Source organism: Aphelocoma coerulescens, chromosome 2, assembly GCF_041296385.1.
Source record: "Aphelocoma coerulescens isolate FSJ_1873_10779 chromosome 2, UR_Acoe_1.0, whole genome shotgun sequence".
Taxonomy (NCBI): domain Eukaryota; kingdom Metazoa; phylum Chordata; class Aves; order Passeriformes; family Corvidae; genus Aphelocoma; species Aphelocoma coerulescens.
In genome coordinates, this window is record NC_091015.1 from 75,817,423 (window position 1) to 75,830,643 (window position 13,221).

A 13,221-nucleotide genomic window follows, 5' to 3' on the forward strand; every position below is an offset into this window, starting at 1 on the left:
TTTATATAATTTGTTGAATTAATTGCCTTAGTTATTTACAAGGAAAGCAGCAAAACAAATAAAAGCTGCACTCAAAGACTGACATATATGTAATAGACGTCAACTATGTATTGTGTTATCAGTGTAAAACAATTATGATTGTAAAACAGTGGCATTTTGCGTAAGTAAGACATTACAAACTCAACAATACCAACTCAACAAATTAATTATCCCGAACAAGGAATTATTATCTCTTCTGAGCTGTTTCAAGGGAAAGTACATTGCTTTGTGCTCATCAGAATCTAAAACCTTTAAATGTTTCCCTTTTCTGCAACAGTTAATCCCAAAGTGACTCAACCAGACAATGGCAACACACAGAGGCACGAATCCACTACACTTCTCCACAGCCTGGATGCTTTGCTCTTTTGTAGTCAGTGACTACTGCCTATTGCTGTCATTTTTATTTCTATTGCTTTACATTTCTGATTAGTTTTCATTTTAATTTGTGAAGTAACTATCACATGTATCCAACAGAGAGGGCCAGACCATGTCAAAGTCAAGAGAAGTATTTAGAGATCCTAGTTGGCACAGTCTTGCAATTCAGAACTCTATTCCTGGTTCCTGGTGTTACAATTATGTAACATCTGGCCATAAAACTATATGGGATGTCAATTTACTGTTGTGAAAAGAAGAACACTTACCTTTATCAAAAATTTCTTTCAGCACGCCTCGTTTTATAAGCTCCTCTCTGCTTTGCCTCATTGACATTTTTCTTTCCAAAGCTGTAAGCAAAGGATAAGGGTCAATATAAATAGAAAAGAAGGGAAATCATTGTTTTAAAAGGCTCCATGCCTTTTAAAGGCATTTAAAAAAATGCTCTTTCTCCTCTTCAAGTCAGTGGCAGTTTAGCATCTCGAAATAAAGGCTACTGGCAGTCCAGAGAATGTCTGCTGCTGTAGTGTGGCTGTTATTGACAGTAACGGCGATAGACTGATTTGAGGGCATGTCTGCACACCCATTGCTTGATTTTGACACATGAGCCAAGCATTTCTGACCTCTGTGGAGAATTAGAGACAGCAAAGGGAGAAAAAGGAACTTAGTGCAGAAGCTGGAGAGGGAAGGGTAAGAAAGAAGGCAACACAAAGGTTCAAATCAAGGAAAGATGTGGCCAAGAACATGGCCACGGACTGTGTCCAGGCTGTGGAAGAGAATGGAAGCCAAGGCTTCTTTGCCACTTCCTCCAATGAGGGCAGATCAAGGTGTTTGGGACATTGCAAAAATGAGCTGTTTAATAGAGCCTTCTCTTCCCTGGAGTGGTGTTTTCTCCTAAAGAAATGTAAAGGAGGGAAACTCCAAGTGAGCCACTGCAATTTACACCAGATCTGAACAGCTCGAATTCTGTATTGGCTGCTTCGAGACCGCGGTCACCGAGGCAGCAAAACGACAGATAGAAAAGACATGTTTCTTTAGTGCAGGAGTAATTAAAACAATGTCCAATTAACCAAAACGCCACAAAGGACATGCACGCAGACAAAGATCTGAAAGCCAGCAAGCCAGGGGCACATGAAGGGATGTGAAGGAGTGGCTGTGACTGCACCTGCTCTGTGAGAAACATGCCTGTGCCTGCCAAAATAGAGGCACAGTCAAGGGCAAATTGCTTCTGCCATATGCTCCTCTATCAGACCCAGCACAGATGCATGCACACACAGATGAACTGAGACTTAGCATCCTCAGCCTGCCCAAGGCAGATTTAAAGCAAAAGAAGCTTGGAAACCCTCTCTCCTTCTGTGAAAACAGGAGGGTGCAACCTTTCTTGGTACTGCTCTGTGTTGACTATTCTCACAGGGACACGTATATCTGATGAATTAGCCATGCTTATACCGGCACACTGCGCTCATTGCAACTTGCTGCCAGATACTTAGGGCTCAGTATGAACAAGGCCAGCTCTGCTTCACTCTTCTCCATAGGATAAATTTAGGCTTCCCTGCTTTTAAAATCAGTTTTGAACACATATTCTTTGGGACAAGCCAGAAGCTCATTAAAAAACCCTGGTCTCCCCAGGGAGAGACACACTCAACTTCAGCATCAGAATTAAAGGATCAGAATTAAAGGCAGGTCCCTTTGCTGAAGCACAAGGCTTATTAACCATTAACCAGCCACATGATGCAGTTTGATTTTGGAGGTTAACATAATAGCCACAGCATTTTACAGAGTGCCTTAAACCCATTTGAAGAAGAGCTTTAGGCACCTCAACTGACTTGCATTGAAACACTGATTTCGAAGTTTCTAATATGCTTTTGAAAAAAAAGGCCCAACAATCAAACTCTGGAGTCACACTGCAAACTTCTCCCCAAGTTGCCTTTTCCCTGTACTGAGGGGGTCTTGTTCTGGTACATTTAACACAGTTAAAGCTTTTTCCTCTTCCTCCTTAAGAATAGCTGCCCTCAGACCTTCCAAAAAAAGCCAGAATAAGATGCAGCTAATTCCTGAGCCTTCTCCCACTAAAGAAATTGTTAAAACTCTGAATGAGTTTAAAGAACAATTTGGTGGCACCCAGCACCTTTTCCAATAGGTCTCAAAAAGTGTAATTTTCTGTTAGAATAAGCAGCAAACTGAACTTGCTCTTCAGCAAACTGAACTTGCTCTTCAGTGGGAAACCAAGCTGGGACAATGAGCAGCAAAGCAGCAGTTTCTGCATATAGACAGCAGCACTATCCCCAGAACAAAGGCACAAGCAAATTCTATTTCTCTGCTTGACCATAGTGAGCTAAGTAACTGATCCACATCTTACAAATTCACTGGCATCCACCTGGGTGCACTGCCTCACCCTCCTGCTCAGTCAAGAGCTGGTTATGCAAGGTAGCAGCATTACTACTGACTTCATGGCTAGGAGGTCCCACCACATTATCATAGTACTGGTAAGAAACACAGTAATTTTGCAGACTGGAGTTAAGGCTTTTGGGGAATCAGGTGTTAAAAAGGGCTACCAGGACATTTAGAAGAAGTGCAGGAGCATCTCTTCCAAACCAGTTGCTGAGGAAGATCCCCCAGTAGTGACCAAGACTTCTCAAAGTAGTGGACTATTTTTGCAGTTGCAGAATTTCAAAGATAGAATATCTTTGGATATATTTGGAAGACTGTATATAGGCTTTTCAGATACTCCCTATTGTAATCTGCTTGTGCCCAAGAATGAAAAACCCACAACCCTCAAGCTGAAGCTCAGACAAAATAAATTTTTTCAGTTTCTAAATCCTTTCTAAGTAGGTACAGGACTTATAGTATTAATTATTTTCCTACTAAGCCAGTCTAATTAATAAGATATTTAGAGGAAGGGCATGCTGGGCTAAGAGCAGCACTGAATGATAATAACAGATGTTATACTAAAACTATGGAACATACTGCCTTTCTTTAATACAATTCTTCTTCCCAAACAAGTGTCGTACATTTAAGAGCATAACCTGCTACGCTACTGCTGATCAGATGGGAAAAAATACAAGCACTTAGATGCAGAACTCATAGGATCTAACAGCCTGAACAATGAAATGCTGTACTTGGGCTGTATTTCTCCAGCAAAGATTGCTAGTTCTTTTATGAAGGGTTTTTCTTTTCAAGCAGAAAGCTGGTATAAAATAAATTCATTCACTCTCCACTGAGAAGGAATCCATTCACAGCAGAGGATAAATATAAACCTTTGAATTAATCCTTGATTCATGAGAACTGTGTCAATTCTGTGATGGGAAAAAATGAAATAAAATTAATATTTAAGAAAAGATGTATTACTTCATTAGTGATTTTCCTTGGTGATTAACCTCATTTTTTTTCATTTGTACAACCTTCCAGGAGATTAGAAATAAGCATTAAGCCCTCTTCATGGGATCTACTTATGTCAGAAACTAGTTACTGTAACAAATTCATCCACTCTCCAAGAAACTCTCAGTTATTAGTTTATAGAAATGAGCCTATGTGTATCTTATGGTAGAAGTGTACAGATTTTGCCAGTGTGCTATGCAGTACTCTGTTTCTTTCATGCTTTGATGAAGAAACAGTGGGAAATGTTTTTATTAATGTTTCTGTGCTGGTATTTTTGAACTTGTCCCTCAGGAGCAGCACCCCTCTGGTGTTGAAGCAGAGTTTTTCTCTGTGGCAGACCCATTAAGATCAGTAAAGCCTTGACAGGGTCAGGAGGAGTTCCTGCCCCTCCATTCTGGAAATCAAACACAGTTTTGTCTTTATTCCTTTAATAGGCTGCTGTGCTCCGTGATGGCAGCGGTTGTGGGCTGCTGCTCCAGCTGCGAAGGCGAAGCTCGCCGCTGCCTCTGTGCCAAGCGCTTCTGCTGCTCCACTAACCAGCCAAAGAGGAATTTATGCAGTCAGGAAAGACAACCTTTCTCCCATCCTTCCCTCCAGGACAAAAACATCTCAGATGAACTATTCCAACCCGCATCTATATGAAACAATAATGAATTAATAATAAATATTATTATACAAGATAATAATAAACTGTCTTCTTTTGCAGCAATTGTCATGCTGCTGCTTAAACCAAGGGATGGACTGAATAAACAAGTCCTGCCCTTTTCATCTGACAACTGAAACTAAATCCCAGTCTGTGCTGGCCAGTTGGATCTTAAACTTACTTTTTTTCTGACGTTGTCCTTGGCCTTTGTCTTAAAAATCACTGGGGGATGGTTTCCATGAATTCTTCCTTTCAAAGGCCACTATAATTTTCATGATGATTTTAGAAAGCAAAGGTTGCTAAAGGAAGAAGCTGAGAGCAGAAGCTTTCTGGTGCATCAATTATACTTGCTTTCAGTAGGAATCTGCTTTGCTAATAGTTCAGATCTGAATAATTAGAAACAAGCAAACCAATTGCTTTGCACAGTGTTTAGATAAACAACCATCAATATTTTCTTTAGATTATAAGGAAGAAGAGATTTTCAAATGTGATGGATTATGTATTAAAAAATGTTGTATCATCTTGAAATTTTCCCAACTATGTAGGCTTTCTTAGAAATCAAATGGAGCAGGATTCAGCTGATACAAATTATTACAGCATGGGCTTCTGCCTCTCAGTTGGCCTCCTTATATATTAAGAACAAGTCTTGGGCATGATTAACCTCAGACTAATGTAAGAGTCTAAACAAGGCTGAACCGCACCTTGGAAGTGCCTGTGAGGCTTCACTGACTGTAAAGGAATCTAAGATAAAGATGGATAAAAATAAGGCTGAATATACTCCTGAAATCAAAATTGACTGAAGAGAGTAGTTTTAAGAAAAGAAACGCTGCTGTAGATGAAAGTCTTAGGATAGCTGAGGAAAATGTAGATGTGCCAGCTCACAAAGAGCTCCATTAATTTTGGGATTGTTTTAATAGCTGTGGCATGACACCCAGCACTGCTGCTGTGAGCTTGGGGTATGACCAATGCCAAAACATAGCTTGGTTGAAATAACTGTATTGCTTTGCTCATTGCTAAATATGAATTTTGCTTGGCTTCAAACATGCATATGTCTCTTGAAGCCTGAGGAAAGTAAAAATATTCCAACAGGTTTCTGAATCTTTGAGATTTAAAGTTCTTTACAGAAGTTTTGAGTATCTCTAATACTGGGTTTTCCTGCAACAGTGCCATCTACAAAATCTAATTCAGACAGATTACTACCTAGACAGGATCAGGTTTTTGTCTGTGTCCACCCATGACATTGCTTTTCTGACTCTAGCCTAGCCACTGCCATTCTATGAGATAACACAGTCTTCTTCTGAACATCAGAAGGAGAAAAATAAGCTGGCAGAAAAGGTTAAGCTTGATTCTAAAAAGTGTATAGAAATACCTCTCCAAATCAGCTGACCAAATAAACCACCTTCAGTACGTGAATCACTTGGAAAACTTCTGTGGCATGTGCTACGAGACGAACTAATAACACAGAAAATCCCCACGGCACTGATGCCACACTAATGCATAACTCAAAACACTCTTTTAAGTGAACCAGGATCATCATTATAGAGGTGGAAAAGCGAGGTACAGACAAGCTGAAACAACTTGGCGTGTCACCAGTAGCAAAGCATTAACAGCACCTGTTTTGTGACCAAGGGCCAACACTGTAGGCTAGGAAACGACCCTTCTAGACTTAAAATTTGTTACTGTAATCAAGGGAAATAAAGTAACAGGAAAAAGAGGCAAAAGCAAAAATAAACCACTCCCTTCCCCCCCTGTGATTTATTTTATTTCATTTCCAGTCTTGCAAGTACAACTGGATTTATTTTAGATTGTGACTATGTAAAAGCATAGAGAAGATGGTGTCAGGGCATCCTGCTTCCACTCAAATTCAGACCAGCTCAAGACAATGGTCCATTTCCAGTTAGCAGCACTGGACTGGGAGCATGATAAATCTTCACTTGTGACAGGTAAGCCTTTGAAATAACACAGTAAAAATATACACATTCCTTTAAGAGTGCAGGATCAAATCTAAAATTCCTAGTTACTAACCGGAAGAGTTTAGGAGGTGTAACAGTTGGCTCACCTGGTAACTGCAGATAAAAATTCAATCATCTCTTCCTTACTGATTGAGACAGAAAGTAAAACTGGGGAAGAAGTGAAAGCAGCCTTAAGAAAACTCTAGACTTGTACTGACCATTACTACACTAAACTGCCAGAGGACAGACTTGGGAGAAAAGTGGATGCAAAGTCAAATCAGCAAACACAGAATTGCAGAACCTAATCAAAACACTGCAAACCACACTAAGATCACAATACAGTAACACAATTCAGAAATATAGCATACAACCAGAAATTCAGCAAACACAAGGAAAAGCAAAAATTATATCTGAACAACTCTACCATGATAGTTTTTAATTCCTTCTGTACTAAAGAAATCCAAAACCAGATGGACTGTATTTTTTTTCATACAGAAGGACTGAAAAACATCAATCAAAGAAGGTGTCTTCCCAGGGAAAGGATGTCACTTCAATAGATCCAAAGAAACCCAACATAATGGATTTCAGAGGCGAAGCCGAGCGAGCCTGGCAGAAAATGAATGCATGAAAACAGGAGGTAAAACAAGATATCTTGACAAACATAACAAAAGCTGTGTGTTTGAAAAAAAACCCTAAGAAAGTGGATTTGAAAAGAAAACAAGATTGTAGACACCTTATGAAAAATGTTACCACCCACAGCTGCCCAGCTAATAAACAGCAAAACAGAACTTCACTGTGTTGGTGAACTGTGATAATCTATCAATAGGATTTTGGAAAGACTCGGCATTTTTATACCTTTTATACATAATTGCTTTACTAGTCACACTTGAGAAGTTAGGGAGACTCTCAGAAAGCCAACCAGAAGAGAGAAAAAATGAAGAAAATGCATTTCTTTTGTTCTTCCCTCTGAACTGTTGCACAGTGTTTTTATTAATTCCTAGGTAGTACTAGGTCAAGAACTGGCAAGCTGAGCCACCAACAGGTATTGCTTTCCACAGCTTCATGAAAAAGAAGATTCTGTATCTTAATTAAAGAACTTTGCAACAAGTAACATAGGATATCTTAACGTACACCTGCTCTGCAAATAGAGTGTCACTGCAGAGTGAAAAGCCGTAACTTGGCACTCGCAGACTTCTCAATTTAGGCATCAAGAACAGTAGCGAGGAGGTGGTACTAACTTATTAGAAGGCTTTAATCCAAGCAAGAAATCTGGCAGACTAGAATAGCCCCTGCTTAAGTCCATACTGCTACCAGCACCCTATGTATGCTGTAGTTATGTTAAAGGTAAATGAACCATAGTGATTACCACAGTTCTTACTGCAATGAGGTTATGTCCTAAGCACCAGCAGAAGGCAGCTGATGCAATCCTTATGGTAGGAGATCCATTTACATTTTCCCAAATGATGGTTTCCCCAGTGGGTGTCCATGTAACAATGTGTGCATAAGGTGTAGTGTCAAAGGAACACTAAGAATACAGGTTCCACACATCAAACGTTTGCAACCGGACAAGATGAGTGATGCCATCTGAAAAAAATACGTGGGAACATCAGCAGCAGTTGTACATCCCAAGGAACTTTTTCCAAGTGACTCAACTTGCTTTAGGTACCTTGCAGTCTCAGATTTCTGTACGTACAACAGACAAAAACTGTGCTAAAAGCAAATGGGTGAAGAGCTGGGTGAGATATCTGCAATGTGTTTCCTTTACATCTGAGAAGATGGTTCCCAGAACGATGATACTGCAAGTAGGGATACTGCAGTGTCATCTGTAACAGCAGAAATGTCTATTTGCAATATTCTGCAGCATAATAGTTCAAGAGACCTTCCTCAAAGCAAAAACTATGGTGGGCATTACTTGAGTAAGATAATGACTCCTGTGACTCTCTGGAGAGTTCTCTCCATAACAGAGTTTACACACGGCATAGAGCTACCCAGGCAAGCTGCTGCTTTTGGATTTGCTCCTCATCCAACAACCCTTCCAGATGGCAAAATACAGAGCACAGTTTACATAAAGACGTCTAGCAGATGTCAGGAAACTGGATTCTTCAGAGTAACTTTTAAAGGTGAAGGCGTCAGCTTTCCTGGGTGGAAAAATTTTTAGACAAAACCAGAACAGTGGCAGGCTGATGGTAAGAAAGCCAAAAGAATGCTTGGACAGACCACCTGGAGATGACAACCAAGCTACTGGCCAGTATTTGGTCCCCTCATTTGCCAGCTGGGGGGATCATCTCGCTGACAGGAAAGAGCCCTGTACTTGGTAAGACAAGCAGCACAACTCTTTCTATAGCAACAGCCAACTGCTGTGTAGTTTTACAGCTTGAGTTTACCTTACAGCTGTAACTTTACAAACATATGTTGCCTGGTACCCACTGCCAGACAGATGTGTAAATCCAGTGTTTTACTCCCTAATAACATTCTATTTTGGCTACACTGAAAAAAGCCTGCTCTGCTGGATGCTCCTATTTCACCAGAAAGGGATTTAAATATATTTAAAATATATCTGCACATTACTCAAACACTGTTGAAGTAAATTACAGTTTTCCACTTACACTGGAATAATTAGTATACCACAGCCTCCCAAACTGACACAGAAAATAGATGGGGACTTGTTTATCTGTGTCCACATGTACCTCTACTAAAAATAAATGATACAAAGCACAGCTTGTGACTAAGAAATACCTACTTAAATCTGAAGTTGGCTTAGCACCGTTTTGAGAGAGATGTTATGAATATTTCACATACTTCTCAGAAACCATCACTACTGTTGTACACCCAGAAAATCTTGACTAAGCACACACAAATTAAAAATGCATTTGTTATTGGAATGAACTGGCATCAACTCTTCAACACAGACCTCTGTTAGGAGCCAAACAGGAAATAATTCATTTAATCCTTGATTATAGGAATGACTGAATCACAAAGCAACAAACACTTCCTCCAAAATAAGAAGATTCTTGAATTGCAGCTGTCACACCATCCAGCAATTATATTTGGATGATATTTCCAGCCTGTGCAATGGCACTAGCTGGCTGGTACATAATGCTGAAAAACACCCCAAAGTGTCCTTAACGCCAGCGCCTTATCTCCCAAAATAGTGCAGTCTGCTTTCTGGCTTGGTAGATGATAACAGTTCAAGTAAAGGCCCACCATGCAATTTCAGCATGTTTTACACATTCAGAGTCCTGGTTTGACTTTTTTTTTTGCTTCTTTGGGGTGAAAAGATAACATTCCCAGATGGAGGGAAACTTTCTATTATACAAGGCAGTCCTCTGGAATCAACAGACTGAAAAAAGACCAGACTGTGATTTCAGTTACAGTAACATGAATGCAGAACAGCTTCATGAGAATTTGGCATGCAATATCCTGCTTGTAGTATGAATTATTCCATTATTTCAATAGGAGATATCTTTAGAAAAAACCACCAATGATGACATTGTTTTATGCTCCTCTCCAGCAAATGTTGAAGTTGAGGAAATAAGGCATCTTTACTCTTATGTTATCTTAGTGCTTTTTGCGTGTGTGTGCAAAACCACAGTACTGATGCTTGTCTGGGATGGGGAGACAGAGATGGAGATAGAAAACATGTTTAGATGGTAACAGTTTTGAACTGAATTACTGATATAAGAAGCAAATTTGAAAAAGAATAGGCAAGAAGGACAGTGAAGTGAAGGAGATATGATAATAGTCTGGACATTTCTTACAGTGTAATCACATTATAAATGTAGATAATATTGTCAGTCTCATATCTCAGTATTCTAGCATAAGTATCCCTGCTTTCCAGAACCTAATAAAGTTTCTTTGTTCATTGTGTAGAAAACCAAACAGAAAATTCACAGAATCATAGATGATCTAAGGTTGCAATGGTACTGAAGGATAAAGGCCATGGTAAACAAGCCAAATATCTTTCACAGCAGTGCTAATCCCGAAGAGCTTCAGCAGAATTGCAGAGTGAAACTCTTCTTTACAAGGAGCTGTGGAAGTCTAAGTGAAGTGTCACTTGGAGAGCTTTTTAAAGAAATCAATAAAATGGAGAGAAGCAAACTGCCAAGACCAGACAGTTTTTTTCCTAGAGTTCCTCAGGAAATCAAATATGAACACTGAGTGACATGTAACCTTGATAAGATAGAAAAGTGGGAGATGGCAAATAGAAGGTTGCTATTCTTTAGAGTGTGAAAGTCATCTGGGAATTACAGACCAGTAAGAAGCCTGGTTCCCATACCACCAGTCTAGCAACAGTTACATAGAATAAAGCTAGAAATTGGGAGACCTAGAACAGAAGAGAGATGAGAGAAGAATCATCCTGGGCTTGAGGTGGGAAATTCATAGAAGTCAATGAATAAGGATGCTTGTTCCAAGTTGGAGTCTTCAGAGTTCCAAAACTCCTACGTTAAGGTCATTGGAAGAATTAAAATTGCATTAGATACTCAAGTGGAATAACAACATGTAGAAATCAAAAAGGAATGCCTCATACATAAGCAGAGGGATGTAGCACTACTCACTGTCTTCTTCACAAAAACACAGTTTAGAAAGGTTGACAATAGGGAGATGACAAAATTTGCTGACTGCGGTCTAAAATAAGGCTGACTGCAAAGAGCTACAAAAGTTCTTATGATATTAAATGACGTGTGACAAAATTCAACATTGGTAAGAGCAAAAAAGACATTTGGGGAAAAAGCAGCCCTAACTCTACACACTTAATAGCTATATTAGTCATTCCCACTCAGAAGATAGTGCTTGGAAACTCTGCAGAGAATTATGTGAAAACATCGTCCTAATGCTGTAGGCAGTAAAAAAAGGCAACAGAAATCTGAAATTACTAGGAAAAAAATACAGCCCCTTTGTGCTAGTGCAATAGTCTACAGCTAACCCAAATCTGGGTACTCATCTCCAAAAGGATATATCAGAACTAAAAAAGTTACGAAAAAAGGAAAAAAGCATGACTAAAGGAATGGGGTATCTCTCAGAGAAATAAAGAATAATAGCAGAACCACATTTTTTTTGTCATCTCTTCTTTTATAGCAAGGTCCTGGTTCCCCTGATATTCACAAAAATACATGGTAACTGTCATCTAGGCTGTGCACTGCATAAACCAGACCATTCCATTGGAGGAAAATCAAGGCACAACACAGGACAACATCAGTACACATATTCTACACACCCTCTGGTGGGAGCTACACCAGACAGGGCTTCCTCGGCCTGGCACAGCCTTTCAAAGAATCCCCACAGCCCTCGCATGCTTCCAGACCCAGAGATAGAGGGGAAACCCATGCCATAAGGGCTTTTGCCTTCTGGATGCATGAAGTGGCCTTTGGCAGCGGTGTGAGCTCCTGCCCTCATGCAGTGTGGTCATGACCTGTGGCTCCAGGTCAGGGCCATTACCAACACAGAGAGATGCAGCACCTGCCCCCGGCCCCACAGGCCACGCTGCAGCAAGCACTGCTGCAGCAAGGACAGAAGTCAACGGGGAACACAACAGAGGTCTGAAACACCATGAACAGTCATTCACTCATTCATGAAAGGCCAAAGATAAAGAGCACCCAACAAAATGGTCAGGGTGCAACTGAAAAAAAGGTGCTTTTGTGTACAGTGTCTTTTTTCATTGTGGAACTGTCTGCAAGAGATATCCATTAAGGCTAAATTTGGTTCCAACAACACAAAGGATAAATCCACATGGCTTGATTTGGATGCAGCTTTTAGCTAATGAATTTCTGAGTGCTGCAATCTGATTTCTGAAGTCAGGAGTCAGATAAATAGATGCTTAGTCTGCTTCTTCCATGTAACATAACCATTGAGTACAAGAAAAGATACTGAACTACCATGAGTAGTTTGAGCCACTGTGTCTGTCCTGGAGTATATTTATTTTTAAAACATATGTTTAATGAATCAGGAGAAAACACCCTCGATCCCAACACACAAAACTATTCAATTATCTAATTGTAAGGAAACGTGCAAAGGCAGCTGATTTGCCTTTGAAAGAAACTTGAATTTTATCTCCTTGCCATGCATGTCAGGGGATTTTTCTTGCATGATTAAATCAGACCTGTTAAGTAATACAGGGTTCAACATACTGACATCTAAAATTACAAAAACTGGATTCAGGTTTCACCGCCTGTGTAGTGCTGGTTGCAAAAGTAGCTTACTAGCTAGTGTGTCATCTGGGCTTAGAACCCTTTTTCAACATAGGCTTCAGGAATTTTCACTCATTAATTTCAGAGAATACTAAGACTTCTTTTATTTTACTTTGTTCCTTTCAGTTCTAGGAATTACAAGAGCGTGTGCTGTATTTCATGTTGGACAAATCTTAATTATTATTAATTGCTTTCTGGCAATGCAGTATGTGGAGTGACAGTGGAATGTGAACCTGAAATCTGAAATTCTTCCCAGTGTTGGGTTATGACCTGACTGCAGATGGTTTTTTAACAGAGAATAAGGTTGACTTGTTCTGCAGATTTTGACAAATACTTCATAAAAGAACCACAGAAATACTGCAAATAACTGCTTTGTGGCAATTACACATTGGATCAAAGGTGACACTACCTAGAAGTATTTTTCTGGAGATTATCAAAATGCCATGATGTTGTTATAAATGCCTTAATTAAAATATTACTGCTGTAGTTTCAAATTTCAGATATAAGTGAAGAAAAAAATAACCATTTAGTGATTACCTAAATATTCTTCTGTTCCAACTTTATCCTGGCCTTTTTTTACATCTGTAAGGTTTGGATGATTTATTTTTGTGAAATTTCACCTCTTTCTATTGCATAATAGCAATAGATGTCA

The 13,221-nt window shown here is 39.6% G+C and overlaps 1 protein-coding gene across 3 annotated transcripts in view; it reads right to left on the minus strand.

Moving 5' to 3' along the window:
* The window catches only part of PHACTR1 (phosphatase and actin regulator 1), a 306,934-nt gene that overhangs the window by 76,701 nt on the left and 217,012 nt on the right, over positions 1-13,221 (minus strand). For all 3 annotated transcript variants that reach the window (XM_069008087.1, XM_069008088.1, XM_069008089.1), the window contains exon 6: positions 681-761. In XM_069008087.1, coding sequence (XP_068864188.1) covers positions 681-761 — 81 coding nt within the window. The remainder of the gene's footprint in view (positions 1-680; positions 762-13,221) is intronic.